The sequence below is a fragment of the Centroberyx gerrardi genome, chromosome 6 (genome assembly GCF_048128805.1).
Source record: "Centroberyx gerrardi isolate f3 chromosome 6, fCenGer3.hap1.cur.20231027, whole genome shotgun sequence".
Taxonomy (NCBI): domain Eukaryota; kingdom Metazoa; phylum Chordata; class Actinopteri; order Beryciformes; family Berycidae; genus Centroberyx; species Centroberyx gerrardi.
Window position 1 is genome coordinate 8,400,903 of NC_136002.1, and position 22,155 is coordinate 8,423,057.

At 43.6% G+C, this 22,155-nt stretch overlaps 1 protein-coding gene across 1 annotated transcript in view; it reads left to right on the forward strand.

The window, feature by feature from the left end:
• Nucleotides 1-22,155, forward strand: part of sik3 (SIK family kinase 3) — a 39,473-nt gene that overhangs the window by 11,182 nt on the left and 6,136 nt on the right. The window contains exons 2-17 of the mRNA XM_071897254.2: nucleotides 5,579-5,695; nucleotides 6,822-6,885; nucleotides 7,156-7,317; nucleotides 7,557-7,681; nucleotides 8,732-8,855; nucleotides 10,122-10,240; nucleotides 10,727-10,837; nucleotides 11,045-11,179; nucleotides 11,686-11,766; nucleotides 12,263-12,372; nucleotides 13,291-13,447; nucleotides 13,789-13,938; nucleotides 14,076-14,149; nucleotides 15,497-15,631; nucleotides 17,340-17,481; nucleotides 21,705-21,824. Coding sequence (XP_071753355.2) covers nucleotides 5,579-5,695; nucleotides 6,822-6,885; nucleotides 7,156-7,317; nucleotides 7,557-7,681; nucleotides 8,732-8,855; nucleotides 10,122-10,240; nucleotides 10,727-10,837; nucleotides 11,045-11,179; nucleotides 11,686-11,766; nucleotides 12,263-12,372; nucleotides 13,291-13,447; nucleotides 13,789-13,938; nucleotides 14,076-14,149; nucleotides 15,497-15,631; nucleotides 17,340-17,481; nucleotides 21,705-21,824 — 1,926 coding nt within the window. The remainder of the gene's footprint in view (nucleotides 1-5,578; nucleotides 5,696-6,821; nucleotides 6,886-7,155; nucleotides 7,318-7,556; nucleotides 7,682-8,731; nucleotides 8,856-10,121; nucleotides 10,241-10,726; nucleotides 10,838-11,044; nucleotides 11,180-11,685; nucleotides 11,767-12,262; nucleotides 12,373-13,290; nucleotides 13,448-13,788; nucleotides 13,939-14,075; nucleotides 14,150-15,496; nucleotides 15,632-17,339; nucleotides 17,482-21,704; nucleotides 21,825-22,155) is intronic.

The following is a 22,155-nucleotide window of genomic DNA, read 5'->3' on the forward strand; positions in this document are numbered from 1 at the left end:
CTCAGAAGCGTTAACTCACACAAAACAAGGCTTCCTGACGCTTCTACCTTCCACGACAGTGTCAGCACAGTAACGATAACAAAGGTAGCTTGCTAGCTAACAGTGAAACTTAAACAAATGCTAGCTAACACTTAGCGTTGAAAACACTAGGTAGCTAACAGACAATCAACAAATCACAATAAAAACGAAGGCCCACAATAAGGAAAGATAATATCAAGTTTTGATGAACAACCTAAATAAATAGTGAAATAATGCACTCAGAAGTGTCAGCCAACTCACACAAATGGTCTGCTATTGTTACCACCATCCATGGCCTAAAGTAACTAAGAGAAACGCAGTAAAGCTAAGTTAACTAGTAGCTCAGCACATGAGAGCAATGTTTTCCATTTAGTGACATGAACTTCATCCACATGCCTTCAGTGTTATTTGTTCTTTAAATACATTTACGCCCTCAAATTCTGAAATAACAGAAGATATGACTTCATCAACACAGCCAACGCTGCCAATGGAAGTATTGACGCTGCCATACTCCATCGCCCCCATTGTTGTTTATGTTTCTGCTGCTTCGCGTATTGCTTATGTCCCCCCCCCCCCCTTGGATCAGCCTCCAAAACTGTGATTGTGGACAGACCCGCCTTATTCCTAGCCTCCTACCGGAGAGGAGGGGCAGCAGTTTCTTGCAGTGTGATTAACTTGCAAGACTCATGTGGCTTGTGAGGCTACAACTTGGCCCCCAAAAAGTGCAACTCTATACCAAACCCAACACAGAAGTGTGCCACCATAAGTGGCTCGCTTAAAAACGTTGACATTAAGTTTTACCTGTAAAAACAGAGAAATTTGTTGTCTTCAGGACAATGTCCAATCACAATCATGTTTGACAAACATTAGGATATTTTGTGTTGTTTTTAATCTTGATGGGATTTGAAAGATTTCTAATTTTGCTGTTAAAAGTATCTTGATATTCAGAGAACGACGCAACAATATATTCAGGGATATAGTGGAGGGAAAACCCACATAAACTCAGTTCAGTTATTTGTGGAAGAGTGACCAAGCTTTTTAGGCAGACTTAAATCTTTATGAAATATATTCATAGGATACATCAGTATAATGATGTATCCTATGATCCTATGATGTATGATGTATCCTATGAATATATTTCATAAAGTGACATGAGGGCATGTTCTTTTGAGGAGACAGCGAAAATGAATGCTTTTCTGAAAATCTAATTGATTTTTGTTTATATTGATGTGTGTTTACCTCATGTTGATAAGCGACTGGAGATCAGAATTTATTCCCCTTTTATTCATCACTGAATATATTGTTTTGACACAAACACAGTATAGATCTTAGGCATCACAATTTTGAAACTTGTTTTAAGGTCCCTGCTCCCTCGCATATACTGTGAAGCGAGGGCTGATGTGTGTGTGTGTGTGTGTGTGTGTGTGTGTGTGTGTGTGTGTGTGTGTTATGTACAATAAATGGTTGTCCGGACCCCTCCGCTCGGCATCAGCTGCTCTGGCATGGTGCTGTGTTGAGGTCACTGTCTTGTGATCGGAGAGGCTATGTGACACTTCAGCTCAACGCAGCCGGCCTCTCAGGAGTGTATGTGTGTGCATGAGTGTGTGTGTGAACCCAGATCTTTCTACGGAAAATTCCAGAGTCATGGAAGCCAGTGCCAGGCAGACAGGACACCCTGAGGCAACTAACGTACACACTCTCAGTCACAGCACATTTACTGTACCTCGGCTGGAGCCAAAGCTGGATACTAGTCTGCTTACCGCAGTTCCTCCAATAGTCCAGTCCTAGAGATATACACCGGTCATCTGGGTGCTTGTGGGGTACAGCTAAGTGGCTAGCATTACTACCAGTCTGTCTTTATGCCCATCAGCATGACAAAGTTGTCAACTCTTACCATTTTAGTCTGTTGACAGCTGGGACAGCCAAATGTCAAACCCGTAACCAGGGTTTTTCCTGGCTCCAAAAGAGGCTTAGGTGGTGCCGAAGCGCAGCTGGTCTGGCTTTGTCAGCCGTACCCCTTCTATTCCAGTTTCAGAAGACACCAGTTTTCGAAAGGATTTGCCCAATTTGTTATTGCTATGTTACATTTTTTTTTTAGATTGAGTCAGATGTCGTTATGTTATGATAAATGGCACATGTACAAAATCTTTTTTCCCAAAATGTTTAATGATTTTTTTTCCTTTTTTTCTTTTGAATTACTTGGGAAACAATAAATAAATAAATAAATAAATTATTTTCAGCTGTTTAATTATAACATGTAATCGTAAATTCTCCGATTCTTGTTACCCATAAAGTTGCATTCCAGATCCGTCACATTGGGGTCGCAGATAATATAATGTCCACCCGCAGCGTTTACAGCGTGGATGCAGCAGAGCAGCGACAGCCAAACTTTTAGTTTTTCTTCAGTGTTCACTTACTGCAGTTGGGTGCAGTAAGTGACAGGGTGAGCCATGCATCACCGGACTGTATGTTTATTTAAAATATTGTAATTGGTCTCCTCCCTCACATTTTTTCGTTTCAGTCAGTGACTTCAATCAGGAAAGTGATCTCTTGGCACAATAAAGAGGTTACTTTATATATGCATTTATAGGCACAGAGCTGACACGAGAGACAACAAACCAGGCTACAGAGCCACTTGAGGAAAAAAGGTTGTCAGCATTCATTCATTCATTCAAAATGGAAAATTTGTGCAATAAGTAGAGATCATTTACTACATTGATTTTCTTTATTCTATATAGATACACCTACAAGTCAAAATAATGCATTTCCACACTTCACAGATGCAATGGAGTCTGACAAAAATAGGCCAGAAGCAGAAAATGCCGCCCAGCTCCTGTCCAGCTCCCACACCACGTCCGCACCCAGTGGACACAGAAGTACTGAATCAAACGGCTTTGTGTCGGCTCCGACACGTATGGATCTAAAAACCGGATCAAAAATGTGTCTGGTGTACACTGGCCGTAATGCAGCTTCTTCTATACGTAGTTCACTTTGGCTCGCTGCACCTGCCACCTGTCGCTCCAACTGGCTTCCTCTCCTGTCACTAATGATAGAATGACATGCATCCTCAAGCCCATTTAAGTTAAATTTTCAAAATCTTCCTTAGGCGGCTCAAAATGACATTTAGGCCGCCCACCCAAGGTTTTACAATGCAGGAATGACTCTAGCAATGTTAGTGCTGTGCCTTGCCGATTGAGTGACAAATGATCAATCTCCTCTATGTTAGGCCTGAAATCTCTGCTGCTCTGCTGTGCCAGTTGCCTCCCATCTGCCCCAGCTGTGCCTCTGGTTTGATGGCTACATGACAAGATAGGCACACAAACTCCCTGGCACAGGGTTTTATAGCTTGGCACACACCAAGCCTCTGTACCACTGTGATTTCAGCCCGATTTCCCTATTTTGATCCCATTTGCATGGAGAAGGACTCGTTGTCCTCAAAGTATGCATAATGTGTGTATGCGTGCATGGCGGCATACGTTTGTGACTCTGTGTGTGTGTGTGTGTGTGTGTGTGTGTGTGTGTGTGTGTGATCCAGATGTCCTGCTGTTACACTCCAACTACAGCTACGTACGATGCAGAGGGGAGAGATTACATCAACACAACTGGATAACAGCCAGAACCAAAAATAGATTGCAGGATCTTAAAATACCACAGAGAGACACACATTTCACACACATACATATATGACTAGGGTTCGCCCGATATGGGCTTTTCAAAGCAGATACAGTAGCGTTAACTTTGGAGTGAAGCTGGTGTTAACATTTTGTGCCGGAATTCAATATCTTGAAATTTGACCACTTTAATGCTGAAAAATGACATTAAATTAAATTAAATTAGATTTCAGTGTTTCCTCAAGAATTTTATTCTTGGCAGTGTGCAAAAGCCTCTGAAACGACATTTAGACAATCATCGCTACAAACAACTGCAAATGAAGTTAGTTTTAGGTGGGTTAGCAGCTCCTCAAGGCAGGGTGACCCGCCCTGCCTATTCAATGGCAGGGGAAACTATGGGATACATTACTGCCTTTAAATGAAGAATTCATTGATAAAAACATAATTGAACATTCAAATGAATAAATAAAATGTGCAAAGAAAACTCTTTATGTAGCTGTGGTCAGGGAGGAACCTCCATTGTATCAGAGGAAGACAACATGACAGGTTGATTTTTTTGATTCACGGCCAGCATCAACAAACTGATATATCAGTCTAACTCCATACATGACTACATGAAGGGAAGACATTTACTGTACACACACACTCCCTTTCCCACAGTTCTACAACGCCTTTGACGGGAAACTGTACACACACACCCACACACGCACACACACACTGAGCTGGGTTAAATGCTACTGTAACGTGTGCCTCTCTCTGGCTCCTTGCTCTCCCAGGAGCCCCCTCTTCTTTCTCCCCCACTTCCCCATCCTGTCTCCAACAGGAAGCCGGCCCGGTCGGGCCTCAGATGGCCTCGTCTTCTTCATCAGTGTTAACAGGAAAAGGAGAGCTAGAGATGGCACACAACAGTATGCGACACGGTTGTCCATCTGGGTTACACTGTGTGTTTGCGCACGCACGTTAACGCACAGCACATACTTTTCATATTTTCACACACACCCAGACACACTACACTCACTTGTCTATTTTTGGCAGAAGCTGTGTTTTTGGGCAGCCCTGCCAGAACATTAGCTCCGCTTGATTTAGTCATTAAAGGCGTCCTCTCATTCCTAAGTGGCAGAGCAAAGCTCCCGTCACACACCATCACCGTCCACATGGCCGGACCCATTGTTGAGGCCGCTGTCGTTACGTAAGAACCGTCCTCGCGGTCAAAGGTCACGGCTCAGGTCAGGTTAGCCAAACGAGCTGGAGCCCAGAGAAAGCACCGTGTTTGACAACACACAGCTTGGATATTCATCGTCTGAAGAGGTGCCAGCAATCAAGCTTTGTCATAGTATGTTTTCTTCTTCTGTTTGAAACTCAACTGGTTGTCTATGATCGTTTGTGTTTGGCCCATGTTCGTTGATGGACTGGCCATGCCAGTTTGTCCTGGATTCCTTCAGTCTGTCTGTCAGACTCTCACGCTCCCTTTAGCTCTTGTTCTATTTCTTCTCTTAGCAATTTGCTCTCATATGATTATTCTGTGGTCACAGGAATATTGTAAGGGCACTACGACCCTGACCTTGAACTGTTTATTTTTGGTTGCTGGTAATTTTTGGTGATTTAGGAATTTAAGTTTATTCAACTGTTGCTCTTATTGTAAGTGTAAGCTAAAATGTACTGTCTGTGTGTTTACACTCACCAGCAGTGAACCTCAAACATCTTGCATGGTTTAAGAGAATTTCTTTTGTTTTCTCTCTCTCCTCTCTTCTCTGCTCCTCCCTCGCTCTCCTTCCCACCATTTCTTCCTCCCCTCTGTGTCTCTCAACATCACTCTGACTTCCTCTTCCTGCCCTCCCCATCCCCTCCCTCCCTCCCTCCCTCCCTCCCTCCCTCACTCTTTCTCCCTTCATCTTGCCCTCTCCTCTCCACTTCATCCTCTCCCTCCGTCCCTTTCTCTCTGTCTCCAGGTGGCTATAAAAATAGTGGATAAGACTCAGCTGGATGACGAGAACCTGAAAAAGATCTTCAGAGAGGTGCAGATCATGAAGATGCTGAGGCACCCCCACATCATCCGCCTCTACCAGGTACACGCACACACACACACACACACACACACAGCCAATAACACACACTGCTCAAATCGTACACCTGAGCCCCGTGGCCCAGTAGGAAAGGGACACATATATGTTTGTTAAACAAGGTCCGATGCTACCAGACATCGTTTTTTTGGGTGTAACTGCACCAGGCAGATGATGTTTGTAGGCATGGGCTGGTATCAAGTTATTACTGAAACATAGTCAAATCACTTTACAGCATATTTTTAATCGCAAGAATATAGTTTCTTTAAACTTCAAACATTTAAATCCTCACATTTGTACATTGACCACTACACTGAACATATGAAGCTTTTGCTCCATTAACAGAGAAAAAAGGAAAGATAATGGAGCGCTCAGATTAGGGATGCACCGATACCGATACCAGGCTAAAATGGAATATCGGTATCGGAGATTTTACCCAAGACTAAATGTGATACCGAAAGCCATGAGTAATATGTAAGAAATAAAAGCAAACTGTCTTGATTTTATGCATTTGTGGCACATAGAAGCCTGTATTTCTCAAACAGTGGGAAAAACAAGGATTTTATCTCAATAATTTTGTCCATTGACCCCAAACTAAGGAAGTAAGCCTGCACTGTTCAGTAAAAGTAATGGATCGGATCGGTACTCAGTATCGGCCGATACTTAAACTTTCATACTCGTAATCGGTATCGGCATTGAAAAAGTGGCATCGGTGCATCCCTATTTCAGATGAAGGTCAGAGCACTGGTGAAAGCATGCAGCTGAAATGTTTGCTCCCTAGTTTTTTTGTACATATATTTCTTTTCTTACTTGCACCTTTAAGTTGGGCACTTCTGCCATAAATTAGTTTTTTTGAACTAGACTTTTTTTATCCTAGCCTTTTATTTGCAGTGTGCAGAATTATGTTTTAAAATTTGTTCCATTTAAATCTTCCCATTTGTTTGTAGGCCAAACACTGTATACTTGGTAATCACGGTAGTCGCTGTAATAGAAATTGGCAGCAGTGTCATAATTATTAGTGTTATTTGCTATGTTAGGCTATATAATGAAGGAGGTATACCACCCATCACTAGATGTTGGCCTGTCAGTAGGTCTGTTGATCTTGGCTCTTATTGTCTGTCTGTGTCTTCAGGTGATGGAGACCGAGAGGATGATCTATCTAGTAACAGAATACGCCAGCGGTGGAGAGATATTTGGTAAGGGACTTCCCTGTTATTGTGTTGTTGTAGACCGTCTCTCTCATTGCCTCTCCCTCTGTTATTCAGTTTGTGCCTTTGTTCATGTTCCCTTTCAGTTTTGACCTGTGAAATAATAACAGGTCAAACTTTACCTGTTTGTTTGTTTGTTTGTTTGTTTTTTTTTTGTTGTTTTAATCGCTCTTAAATTCAATACCCGGCAGTATTTTAAAGGTCCAGGAAAGAGGTACTTATGCTTGGATTCTCTATGTGTGTGTGTGTGTCTTGTAGACCACCTGGTGGCCCACGGGCGCATGGCGGAGAAGGACGCCAGGAAGAAGTTCAAGCAGATCGTGGCAGCAGTCCACTTCTGCCACTGCCGCAACATTGTCCACCGAGACCTGAAGGCTGAGAATCTGCTGCTGGACCACAACCTCAACATCAAGATCGCAGGTGTGTGTATGGCTGTGTTTGTGTGCGTGTGTGTGTGTGTGTGTGTGTGTGTGTGTGTGTGTGTGCCTGAGGATATATGGGTGGGTGACTCAATTTTGTGTTTTTGTGCTGTCTTAGTGCGTGGGCATAGGCAAGTGTCAGCGTGTGTTTTGGGAGCATTTTACTAACTTGATTGAATTAACCCAGTCGAGGAAAGTGATGAGATTGAATAAACCTTTCCTCCCCGCCTCGTCTTCCAGACTTTGGCTTCAGTAACCTGTTTTCTCGAGGCCAGCTGTTGAAGACGTGGTGCGGCAGCCCTCCCTACGCCGCCCCAGAACTCTTTGAGGGCAAGGAGTACGACGGACCTAAAGTAGACATATGGGTGAGCCGACTTTTCAGGGATACACAAGGCCCATTGCAATGCAGAGTGCAGCTAACTGGCTAGTATTTGCTATCAGTCTCTCATGCCACAAGCATCAGTTCCTACAGTTTTACACTCTGCAGACAGCTGTCGGTCAGGGCTACCAGGCAAGCACAAAATGCAAAATATGTGTTAAAATTTGGTTTACATGCAGCATAAAAATGCATGGTTTGCATGAGAAATGTAATGTTAGGATGTGTGTGTTCCTGGATAATGTGTTTTTGGTGCATACACCCCTGGACAAAATCAGGTTAGATTTACCAATGATTTAGCGAGATTAACTGTGTGTAGCTTCAGTTTTCTTAAAATTCCATAGGATGACATATTCTTGCAGGGTTCTCATGGGCCTTGAAAATCCTTGAAGGTTTGTGGATATGAGAAAAATAACACAAGGCCTTAGCTTTCGTTTTTGAAAATGAATGGATGGCTTTGAAAGTACTTGTTTTCGTTTTATTAAAATATAGCATCCAAATCTCTGGACGCATCTCTGTCCAAGGATCAATACTTCATATCCATAGAAAAATCCTGTGATGGAGATTTGCATTGATTTGACTTGACAAGATCACAAGTAAAAAAAATGAGGCCTCTATGATTTCTATGATTTAACCCTTTTGACCAATGTCACCAATGTATAACATGACAAATTTGAGTTAAAAAGTCATTGGAAAGTCCTTGAATTTGATGTCCAAATGAGTGTGGCAACCCTATTTTTTATTAGTTTTATAAAACAGCATCTGTAAGTGAAGCACTTATACTCAACTTTAAGAGGGTAGTTGCCATTCACTCTAGCAAGACCTAAGACATTAAAATCAGATATTCAACAAATCATGTAACCTTTGAACACGCTGACAAAATTGTATTAGTATCCCACTATTTGATGAGCAGAAATGTGTCCCCTGTAACCCAAAAGGTATCACTACTTTACAGTGATTTCAGCTTAGGCCAACCAAATTGTGACCATTTTTATTTCATAGTGTATTCCTTACTGACTGTCCTCCTCTCTCTGTGCAGAGCCTGGGTGTGGTGCTGTATGTGCTGGTGTGCGGCGCCCTGCCCTTCGACGGTAGCACCCTCCAGAACCTGCGGGCGCGCGTCCTCAGCGGCAAGTTCCGCATCCCCTTCTTCATGTCCACAGGTAGGACTGCAGAGACACGCAATACTCTCACTCCCTCGACTCCCATCTCTCACCACCTCCTCCTCCACCCCCATCTCTCACCACCTCCTCCTCCACACACAATGGAATATGTCATTAACTGTGGTTCCAGCCATGTGAACTTTCGAAAAGCTGAAAAAAATAAAATGTAAATAAGGTGTGTTTTCATCAGCTGGGTTGAGGCAAATAAATAGGCTTCCTGATAATATAACGAACCTTTGTCAGAAAACACACAAGAAAAATGGCAGAATGGATTAGTATTGGCCAAGTTGTCATTGTTCTTTCATGTGAACTAATGTTGGACATATTTCATGCTGTCTGAAGGCCTTACAACCACATGTGAGCAATAACGCGTTAGACATTCCAGGGAGGTCATGGTGGATAGATATTTGACAGATAGGATGCCAGCGTTGCTATGTCATTTATACAACAAAGGTGTTTCCATCGCTATTCACCGCATAATTTCTTGATCAACAAAAACTTGTATGCCTCAAGCAAGTGTAAAAACTACCAAAAGTTTCCGTTTCTCTTCATCCTCTATAAAAATACTTAAATGGAAAATGAAAGTGGTTTATTTTTTGAGACCATGTTTGCCAAATGCCAGTAAAATTAGTCTTTGGCGAATAAATCAGTGAAGGTCAGTAACTTTTGAATGCTTTGGTTATATACAGTATTTTGTCTTTGCCAGTTCTTAAACTTTGTCCCTGCTGACCACCGTACACTGACCATGAGCCAATTAAATCAAATCAAAACAATGGCTCTGTGTCAAACAAGCTCCTGATTGGCTGCCTGTTACACTGGCTCTACGTAAAGCGGTAGCATCTAAACATCTGCAAACTTTCCTCCTGTTTCTCTGCTGCCTGGATGTCTAACTAGCCTAATCTTAGTTGAAATTTAACGTTATTCCCATGAGACACTTCATGATGACTTGTTCCATTGTATAAGGGAGTGAGCAAGTTTTAAAATGAACTCTTTATTGAATGTTTCACACAGCACCTATTTCTATCCAAGAAATAACACTGAAAACGGGATAGGGTGACATATTTCTATCAAATCTATAAATTATTTTGGCTGGTGAAATGACAGTACAATGGCAGGTAATTGTTTTTAATAACCTTTTGTTAATTTTTTAATAATCACACACTCTATCTTTTCAATGGTGTAGCCTCATGAAAATGCCCCTCCATGTGTTTGTGTGTGCTCTGACCTGTGTGTGTGTGTGTGTGTCTGTTGTGTATGGTGTTGCAGACTGTGAGTACCTGATCAGACACATGCTGGTGTTGGAGCCCAGCAGACGGTTGTCCATGGAGCAGATCTGTAAGAACAAGTGGATGAGGCAGGGAGACCCGGACCCAGACTTCGACAGGGTGAGGCCCCTCCACATGATTTCACCAGTAGTAGATATTTGCTGTTGCTAGGAAGCGGGGGAAGGAAACTTTTGTTTTTTTGTTTTTTTGTTTTTTTTTTGTCTACCAGCCACAATGGCTGTACATCTCACAATTCATCAGCCACTTTCACGATTTATTCAACCAACAACATTTTTAAAATGAAACAGGAACTCCAAATTTTGGTTGGTTACCTGCCAAATGTGTCCAGTAAAGTATTCAACACACGTGTAAAAGATCTCTGCTGCATTCTGGTGGATTTCCCTAATAAATTTCGCAATACCTCCAACAATTGGAGCGTGATACTTGGACGCGTGCAGTAGGAGGAACCCACTGTCTCGGTGGTAGTAGAACCACTTAATACAAGTTTTATCTCTTGCCGTCACTTCCCCTCTCTCAACTCTTCACTCCCCCCCTCTCTCCTCCCATCTTCTCACCCCTCCTCCCTCTACCCCTCCCTCCCCCCAGTTGATAGCGGAGTGTGAGCAGGTGAAGACGGAGAGAGAGACGGAGCTCATCAACGAGCAGGTGCTGATTGCCATGTCTGAGATGGGCCTGGACCGAGAGCGCACACTCCAGGTGGGACACGGACATACACACACATGTCTTTGACTTATTGAGTATTATGCCTTTTTCAAGTATCACGTTTGCCTGCAGTTGTAACCCTTCTGATCCTCTGACCAAAATCTGTAGTAGCTTGACATGCAGGCTGAAAAATAGCCAATCAATAGAAGTTTGTGTTTCAACCTAATTGAAGCGTATCTCCGTGATCTTTTCTCTCTCCAGTCCCTACACACAGATGCGTATGATCACTACAGTGCCATCTACAGTCTGCTGGCCGACCGGCTCAAGAAACACAAGACCCTGCGTGTCGCCCCGCCCACACCGCGCCCCATTGGCTATCCCCTCAACCCTGTACAGGTAATCCTTCATTGGCTCATTGGTGCTCAGAGTGGAGGCCTTTATTGCCTGTATTACATTACTATTTAGCCTACACTCTTTTCTGGAGTAACTGAATTGCGAACAGTAGGAAAACTTGACCTTTAGAACAGTTGTTCATGTTCACAGGTATTGATCAGACGGTACTGTCCTAGATCATAGGAATAACATCTATGAAATCTTCGAATTGAGTGGAATTCCCCCTTAACCCTCCATGTGCGACTTGTCTAGTTAAGGAGGCGGCATTGGGCTTTGCATTAGCTGTGATAGCCTCCTTATTCTGAAGACAACAGTTTTTCATATGACAACAACAACAATCTAACCTATGGTAGTCGTCAGGTCCTGCCACTGAATGGAATTGATAGGCTCTCACCCAATCTGTCAATCACAGTGCTGTAAGAAGATTGTTAGCCACTTTGCCAGGGCAATCCTCACCTGACCTTTGTGTGCCTATTTGTGCGTGTGTGTGTGTGCGTGCATGCATCCAGCAGACTGATCAACAGGGTAATCCAGTTAGCATGACCGTTCCCCATGTCCAGCTCATCAACCCGGAGAACCAAATTGTTGAGGTGAGTCGCCATGGTGTTTGCCCCGGCTATTGTCACAACAGCAGCAGAGGGGCATCACACTCAATGGGCTAGCTAGGAATCGCCATGACAACACTCAGTGGCATCAATCAGTCGCCATAACGGTATCCAATCCTAGTACCATATTTTAGACAAATTTGCAGACACTGGCTGTCTGGCCATGCAGTGTTTACTACAGTCTACTACTGTTGGCATAGCCAACCCATCTCATAGTCTCCACACACTCACACATACACACAGAGCCTCAAAGCTGACTCACAAATGCTGTGAAACACAAGCATGCGTCAGATCCCTGCATTGCAGCAGGGATTAGAATAGCTCACCTGAACTTTGAAGCAAAGTACAACGAATTGGAATACTTTTAGAAAATATATATCATTCTATTTTGATACATTTCCCCACATACACACACACACACACACACACACACACACACACTTCAAAGGGTCATTACTAAATATGTGTATTGATTGTTTAGCCGGACGGCAGCATGGCATTGGACAGTGACGAAGGGGAGGAGCCATCTCCTGAGGCCATGGCTCGCTACCTGTCAATGAGGCGGCACACTGTGGGCGTACCAGACCCCAGGTAACACACACACACACACACCCTTTCACCTGCCATCATTGATGTTTCTATCATTACTGCAGTTTCACTAGTAATATTTTTACCCTCTCACCGTCATCTGACCACTCTGTGATATCAGGTGACAACTATTTCTCGTGTGATGGTTTAGAAGGAATCACTTCAGTATCTTTTGAATATCATACCTCTACACTTTCCATGCCACTATCCATCACTTCTTTGTTCTTCCATTCACACCAATATACACGCCCTTAATACTAGGGATACTCAATATTCTGTTTATGAGCTGATGGTTTACAATAACCTGGATAAGCTATTATCCTTGCTATGAGCAACCTGGATAAGTTACCTGAAATATACTAATATTACCTAAGATACTGACTCATGTAAAGAAGTTATCCCGTTTTTTGTTTTATTATAAGGGGTAAAGTTATTTGGTCAAAGCAAGTCAGTATGTCATAGCAACTCCAGGTCCTCTCACTTGTGGGATGAAGATCAAATTGAATTGTGTGTTTTTGTTATGAAATACATTAATATTCTTGGTTGTGTGGATGGCAGACGGCATTGCAATTGCATTTATTCAAGGTAGTCGCCAAAAAATATTTTGAAATATTGGAGACGCTGGTTTTCTGCAGTATACTGAGCAGGTCAGGCTGTGGTGGCAAGTTCTGAAGTGATCAGATGTAGTTGTAACTAGCTTACTTCACTAGCTAAATCACTGGTAGGAGATATAGGCAGATATTCTGTTTATTGGTGGGTACATTGATACAGGTATAGTGGAGAGTTTGTTATTAAAGGTGCATATGAATAACCTATACCAGATAAGACCTTAACGGGGATATGAGCTAGTATCTGGAATACTGAGTGCATGTAAACATAGCCCATGACTCCTTTCTTTCTTCATCTCTCTTCCCACCTCAGGACGGAGATGCAGGAGGAGCTCCAGAAGCTGCCGCCGGGCTTCCCTCGCGGCGCCGTGCCCCAGCCCCCCTTCCCCCCGCTGGCCCCCACCATGGGCCACATGCACACCCTCATGCCCACGCAGAGCCTGCAGCCCACACAGCAGCTGGAGTACAAGGTACAGCCAATTGAATTAGGATGATGAAAGTTTGAGCAAACTTAGAGTTAGGTGCGTTTCCATCAGCTGGGTTGAAGCGAATATAATATCCTGAATGTAGATCATTGATATGTAAGAAAAAAAGGAAGAGTCCATCACTATTAACCACGCTAGAAAAAGGCCACAGTTTTCTAACCATAACTATTGCATTTTTTTTGCAATATTGAGGAAATGTTATCAAAATTTGCCATTTCCACTCAGCTTTTCTCATTAAATGATGCATTGTAATAAGCATTAAAAATACCTGGATGTGAACTGCTGGTGAACTCCAATCTGACTTCCTATCTCCACTGCTCTTCCAGGAGCAGTCGTTGCTGCAGCCCCCGACTCTGCAGCTGCTCAACGGCATGGGGCCTCTGGGTCGGAGGGCCTCCGACGGCGGGGCCAACATCCAGCTCCACGCCCAGCTCCTCAAAAGGCCCCGGGGGCCCTCGCCGCTCGTGGCCAGCCCGGTGAGTACAGATGTTACCTGGGGATCTGGGTGTCTGTATGACTTTGTATTTGTGTGTTCTCCTGCCCTGTAAACTGTGAGAGCATTGACTGATAAATTGTTTACAACAATCTTGGTTCTGCTCGCTCTCTCTCTCAGCACCCTATCCCTGCAGTAGCTCCGGTGGATGAGGAGGGTTCGGACGGAGAGCCAGACCAAGAGGCAGTCCAGAGGTAAACCACGGCGAACGGGGTTTGGTGATGGGGCATACTTTAGAGGGGTGTTGTCTAAACTGGATACTTTGGAAGGCCCAAAGCCTGTGACAGCGGAGGTCAGTGAGTTCAGTATGAAGTTTGAGGCTGAGTAAGGATTGGGTTAGCTTCAGCTGCGAAAAAATAAGAATTTGCTTAAAACCTCAGTCCGTAAAATTACATTTTACGTAGATTCACATTGATTCTTGAAGGATTTGATATACATCTTATACATTCTTAAACATACTTTACACATTGTAACTCTAAATACAGATCCATTTGAATTCGGTGATTACACACATAAACCAAAATTTTACAGACTCAAAATACATCAGGTCATTGACATACATAGTGTCAGTTCTTGTACCAAAAGCTTAGCCAGTTTGAAAGTGGAAAAATGGGTTTTAATCCATTTAATTGAAACTCCCCCCCCCCCCCCCCCCCAAAAAAAAAAAAAAAAACCCTATCAAATCCAGGTGACAGTGTTGCAACAGATACTAACTATGGATTGGGGGTTAATAGGCAGAACCAGTTTGGTAAAGCCAAAATCCCAAATAGTAGCAGTGACATGTACAGAATGGACGAGACTTCAGTGGTGCTGAATGTCTGTAGGGAACAATGAGAGAATAGTTGGAGCCAGGTGTAGGCTAGCTGCAGGGTTAGTATAGGGAGTTGTGGTGTGGGACTCAGAAGTCCAGGTTAGGGCTTCCCAGGTACCCCTCTTCAGACAGCACCTCCACTAGACTTCGCTGGTGTCCTGGGTTGCTGGGAGTGAGTGCCTTTAGGCTGCAGCTCTGCTTTTTGCCACGGGAGGCGGCCACTCTTCCTGTGGCGCTCACCCCCTTTCTCCTCCTTTCTCCATCGCGCAACTGGCTTTCACACAGTTCCAATCTGAATCTGCCACCAAATCTAGCCCTCCTATCTCTCAGACTCGTTGGCCAAGAGCTTCTATATCTCTCTCATTTCAAACAGTGTGAGTTATCCTCCCCTCTTTCTCTCTTTCTCACACAGCTTTGCTAACTCTCAAGCTTGCAAACCAAATCATCCCAAAAAAAAAGGCAAAACAATTCCAATCCTCAAATTGGAAGCTGGGGGGTTGTGGGATGCCCATAAGCTATAACAGATCCATCTACGGTGTGACTTTTATTTTTTATTTTTTTCTGATTGGCTAAGATGATATGAATGATGACACCCATTTGGCAGAGGTGGGAAGGGGCGGGCCTTTCCTGTTTCCCCTGACTCCATTAGCCAATGAGGACAGAGAGCTGACCAGCGCTGCTTCCTGTCTCCCACCCCCCACCCCCGCCCTCCCCCCTCCCTGCGGCCCAGGTACCTGGCGAACCGCTCCAAGCGGCACACGACGCACGCGCTCACGAGCACATCGCATGGCGAGCCCTCGGCGGAGTCACAGCGGCCCCAGGGCCCCCGCCAGAGGGGGGGCTGGGCCCCCGACATACACACCCGGTGAGGGGATAACGCCCGCTCTGAGCTGTATATGCACGCACACACACACACACACAGACTCACACATGTACCGAGGGGGCATAGCCAGGCCAAGCTGAACTCTCTCTCACTCACACACAGATACACACACACACACACACAGCAGACAGACATTGCTGATCATGTATCATCTCACCACCTTTGGCCCCCACACATGTATAGAAATGATATTTGGGGTGGTGTTTGTTGATAGTGGTGTTGGCAGGGTGGGGGGAGGAGGAGGTGGCTCATGACAGACAGATCTCCCCATCACCGGTCACACACATTTCAAACTAACTGTGTTCCTTCCCCACAAACCTGGAAAGAGGAGGTATGTGACATCCCTCCCAAGATTCAGCAGGAGGTTTTTGTATGGGCAACGCCACAAAGCGACATAGCGTAGTGTATTTTCTGTCCAATACAAATCACATTTCTTGCATTTTGGTCTCAAGTCTGAGCAACCACAGATGAGTCAAACTCAATATGGCGCTGTCCATGCAATTATAACCTTTAGCCCCCATGAGTATCATCTACCTAACTCAATGTAGGAAGTCTTTTGAGATCTTCACTGTTAATCTCTGTAATGAGATGCAGTGGCAGAACTTCTTTTCAAGCTTCTTCTAAATGGGGCTTGAAATGGGTAAATTAGTGGATTACTGCAGCCTGATGTTAGAGACAACGTGTTCTGTGGAGGCACATGGGATGTGGAAGGCTTTGTCATAGTACTGGAAGTAGTACGTCTGTTCATTAAGGAGTACACTGGCTTTTTGACAAGCCAGCTCTGTGATCAACTTACCATTTTGTGACGAAAAGCTTCATTACAGTTTCACCTCTGTGTCCAGTATTTTAGTTTTTTTTGACTTGGTACTCTGTATATGTCAACTAGGCAGTAAAAGCTAGATTAGCATTCACCTCAAAAGCATTACCATATATATTGTAGTACGCTAAATACGGGACAGAGGTAAACTATCAGTCTTCTCTTCTCATAATGGTAAGTTGAGAAAAGAGCTTATTTGCAGAAAAGCCAAGAAAAAGTATTCCTTTGATGTCATATCATGTTGAAAATTGTCAGTGGTATTGCCCTTATAGGATACCTTAGAAGAACTTCCATTATCAAAGGTATGTATTTGTCTCAGCCTTAAACTGATGATCACTTGTAACGTTTGTTATCTAAAAAAATCTTAAAAGTGCGTTGACTTCCAAGACAGTGTTTCTCGGGTTTAAAGGTGATATGACACATGGATAGTCACTTTGTGCAATGTACAAAATATTAGGACCACCTTCCTAACGAGTTAAACCCTAACCAGTCCTTCGTTGAGGCTTAGAATTCCTTCCTTAACCTCCTTCCGTCTCCTCCCCTTCATCTACATCCCGACGTGGATATAGTGGGTGAAATCATTAAAGGATAGCTTTTACTTGGGTTCACTTAGTAAGTCAATTTCATGGAAAGAGTGGGTAGTCCTAATATTTCATACACAGTGTGTTTTGAATTCACTTGAGGGATTCTGTGTGGGTGTGAAAGGCTCATGCAGATGTCTGCTTCTGTGTCTCTCATCTGTGTCTGTATGACTGAATATGCGTGTCACCGTGTCTGTGCAACATCTGCCACTTTTGTGTCTTTGCACATGTGTGTGTGTGTCTGGATTTGTGTACACGTGTGTGTGTCTCCTCCCTGTGGTCCCCTCCGCAGATCCAGCTATAAGGACTGTAACACCCTTCACCTCCCCATGGAGCGCTTTTCACCTGTCAGACGATTCTCCGACGGCGCCGCCACCATCCAGGCCTTCAAGGCCCATCTGGAGAACAGCAGCCTCATTAGGCAACTCAAGCAGGTACGTCACTCTAGCGATTATCTAGGGATATCTAGGGAAACACGAAGCAAGTAGTCAGTTAATCACCAGGCGACGTACTAGTTGACAGTAGAGAAGATTTATCCTATGTATAGAGTCGTAAGAGCAAAACACAAAATTTCCATGGTTTAACAATGAGAAATACGTGTTTTCATTGGTCAGAATTGCTGAAGAAAAATGAATTGGTTATCATCCATAACCTGGGTTCTACAGGGGTTGCATATTTTTGGTATATATAACATAAAAGCTGTCCACTGTGCCTGTTTTGGGAATGAAAGGGAATGAGATAAACCAAGTGCAGCATCTCACTTCTTGTCTTAAACAGATGTATTAAACAATGCTTTTTTTCTTCACCCACTGCAGCCAATGCCCTCAACCCCAATCCCCCTTGTTGAATTTGACCAGATTAGAATAGAATGATATGGGTTGAGGATGAAATGGAGTCCAATGAGCAGCGGGTACATCACTGAAATACTTGTGCATGTCATTGTGCTTAGTCACTCAGTAAGAGTGCCAAGTTGATCCCACAGGCTCTTTGACATCCCCCTCCTTCTTGACATTAGCGAGAGTCGCCCGTTTGACGATTCACTGAGCTCTTTACATTAACTGCTGTCAGAGAGTCGTCAGGGCTCAGCTACTTTACACTAACGACCCTCATTAGGTGGCCGGGGATCAGCGAGGTCAGAGACTGAGCCACCCTGAGGTCAGAAATTGAAATACACAGTCATGACAGCCAACCTGACAGAAGGTTAGGTGGATGAAGCCCGCTTGTGTCCAGCCTGTTGATATCCTGCAGCTAGGAAAATATGAGGACGGGTCAATGGAAGGATGTTTGAGGTTGCAAGGAGTTAAGAAATTGTCCCAAATTCTCACCTACCTAATTTAAAGATGCATTAAGTAAACTTTTTACTGTTGCATAGCACAAAATAAACACCATATCTGCGGGGGTTTGAAAGGGTTGCTGATCGATACCAATGAGTCAAGGATTACTTCACCAGGCTTTCAAAAACTCACATTATGGCTGTACTCTGTTTTGGAACAACCCCCTCCACATTTTCGACTGCTCAGAGATGGAGGCCGGTGCTACCAGTGAGCGCCTCGCATTGCAACACATTTCACTCTCAAGCCAAATGAGCAGCAGGTATTAAAAAAGCGGCAATATTTTGCATCTGCACTGAAGGTAGTATTGTTTATTTCCAACTATAGCCACATTTAGCAATCATGTCTGGTGGCAATATTATGCATTAAAGAATTAGAGAGTTGTTCTGAGGAAGCTGTGAGTCTGTTAAGAGCTGCTGTGGTCCTAGCTACAGAGATGTGGTAATTTCCAGTGAGCGGCATGGTGATGGCATGCTGAGACTAGAGCAGGGGATAGAGAGGTGAGAGGGTCACAGAGAGGGTCACAGCACCACAGGAGAGAAGCTTACACACTGTAAGCAATGATGCTGAGAGAGACGCTCTGGGCTAATAATACAGGGATAGAGATTTAGAGTTAGTCGAGGTGATATGGGGCTAAGTGGTGGATCTAATGGATCTGGCGACAGAAAGGTGAAGGTATTAGGACATGGGTGACGGGAGGGTGTCTGATAGAGTTGGCCTGTGGCGAGACCAGAGGAGAAACAAAATCATGTGTTGCTCACTTATTACAGCTTGACAGAGTGATGACAGCTAATAGGGAAGGAAAATGACAAATAGACAGCGCGCTGGTCATGCTCCCTTCTGAGAAAAGCCCCACTCATTTTCCTGTTGAGAAATGTGAAATGATTTTTAAGAAAATACAAAGTTCAGATGCATTGCCAGACTGGTAATTCTTGAATAATGCACATTCCATAGCATGCGAGCATTGTGGGAATCCAAGGGTGTTATTAGACACTGACAGTGTAGAGTTACCGTGGGCTTGACGCACACAGCAGATTACTGCAGGTGCGTGTAAACAGAGCCTTTCGCCCCAGGCAGCTTCTTGAGACATCGGGGGCGAACCACTGTGGCGTTTTGAGTCCACAGTGACAAGGCAGTGAAATTACCTGACACAGTAGGAGGCGTAGGCAGGGATCAGGGTAATCATCGTGTTAGCAGTAGGTGTTTTAGCTTGGATATGCACGTGCTGCAGTTGGCATTATGTGTTAAGAGGGTTAATAGGGTTGGAGGAGGTCACCCGGAAAGCCCTAGGAAGCATCAAAGGTCTCATCTTAAGCAACAGTTTCCACTGAAGAGGCTGTAGATTTTACAACTGGGGAGGCGTTGGGAGCGATCAAGTGCATGAATGATGATGCAACCTCAGAGTTAGTCATAGGTCTGCTAGCCAGTCGTACATGCTGGCATGCCTGTTCACTTGATTTTGTTGACTAGGCTTTGCAAAGTGATCGGAGACATTGGGTTTCTACATCTCATCTAGAAGTACCAGGAAATCGGCTCAATCCTGCGCTCTGTGAAAAGAAGCTTTGTAGCGTTTGAAGCACAGTTCGTTTTATTAACTCAATGTGATTAGGATCATTGACCAAAATGTTAGCTTAATTGCATGAGCGCACGTATGGTGATTATGCCATTTGACTAGCTGCAGGCCAACCGTCAGCCAGTTGGGGACACATGGTGTTAGCCTTAGCTCCATTGTGATGAGTAAGGTAGATGGAAACATGGCCTCTGAACCTTGAACATCCTGACCTAACTTAACAAAGTAGAATTCAACTGGCTGGATGTCGAGGTTAGTGTTGAAATTTGCTGCAGCTTTAATTGCTAGCAAAATTACAATTAAGTGGCAGTGTAAAGTTACATGTTACTACTTACTGTTGTAATTTCAGTTACATTTTGACACATAGTAGATGGCACCTCACCACACGCCTGTTAGCAAATCTCTTCTCCTTATATAGGTTGTCTGTTGATTGGTTGCCCCTGATGAGCTTAGCAAGGCTAGATTGCAGCCATTGTTTATTCATATTTTTTTTTAAATGTTCAGGCTACCTCTCTAGTAGGGCTGCACCATTATGTCAAAAATGATAATCCTGATTATTTTGGTAAATATTGTTATCATGATTATTAATCATATTTCTTTGTCATAGTGTCAGGAAATAAAAATATTCTATTGCACTTTTGCACCTAAACATACATATATATTCACTTTTGCCACTTATTTTCAATGCAGTATCAGCCAGAAGGTCTTGTTTTCACTGTTACTGTCATGCTCTTATTGTGGCTCTTATTCACAAAATTGAAATAAATACTTTGTGGTGCAGCTACAACCCTCCACTTTTAGGAACTAAAACAGGTCATTTACCTCTCTGAAGTTGGCCTGATCCATTCCTTTCCACTTTGCTAGTCGCTGCGTTTTTCCATAAATGGATTTTCCATATATGTAAAGATTCTCTCTTTCTTTCCCGTTGTAGCTGCCTGCTTCTCCATCTTAACTTTCGCTTTAGTCACATGGGTGCATGTTGCACATTCAAAGGTTGTGATTGTCACACGTTATGGAAGCACTTGATATACCACGCCTAGACTTTCAGGGGAAATGAAAATATAAACACATCAACATCTGCAAATTACAGGATTACACGAATTGTGGGAACATAAAATCAAATATATGATTATCATTAATTGTGCCGCCCTAGCCCTGCTCTCTAGATACATACAGAAAAGGCTTTTGATTGAATTGGGAAACTTTTGATTGGGGTAACCATTTGTTGAATGCTCTGTCTGCCTTTATGTGCCGTCCAAGCCAATAATATAGATACAGGCAAGTGGCGTCCCATCCAAAATGGATCTCATCTGCACAGTGTCTGCTGTGACAAGTTATGCCCAGAGGAGATTTTTTTAGGAAAGGATTTAACCGTAGTTGTTTTCAATTTAATACATTCTATTTGAATATCAAGAAATCTAAATGTAGTTCAGACCATCCTGTTTTTATAATACTATAGTATAAATATGGAACAATCACTGTTTACCCATACTTTTTAGTCGCTGTGTATTGATTATGTGAGTATTGTTGAGAGTAATTTTCATAAGGTCTACATGACGTGTAAGACAGCTGACGCTATCTTATGGGACACATTTCACTTTTCACTTCTAGAATTGAACACCTCACTCTTGTCTCCATGTCTGAATTTTTTCTTTTTAGCGAACCCTGCAGAGCTACTTGTCCTTTGTTTTTGCGTTCACCCTCCTTCTTGGTATGCAGCACTAATATTGGGGTTTTGTGTGTGTGTTTCCAACAGGAGTGTGAGCAGCTCCAGAAAATGTACGCTGCGCCGCAGGATGAGCGACTCTTGGAGCATACCCAGCAACAGCATGTCCTGTACCAGCAAGAGCAACAAATCCTCCACCAGCAAATCCAGGTACACACACACACACACACACACACACTGCATCATGTTTCATAGCATAGGTCACTGTTAGGGTGCCCACTTATGCTGGGAAACCCTGGAAATCAATAAGGGCTGGATTTCCTGCTATGGAGAATATATTGAAGTTGATGGAATAATAACATAGAAGAGAATAAAATAACATGGGTTGTTTGCACATTTTGAAAATTTCCGAAATAATTGTTTCCCGTAAAGCTTGGATATCCTGCACTGTGGCCTCATTTGTCTCCTCCACTTGATTCCTTTCTCTCTCTGGGACACGCACTTTATATCAGCAGTCTCTTTCCATCTCCTGCAGTCAGTC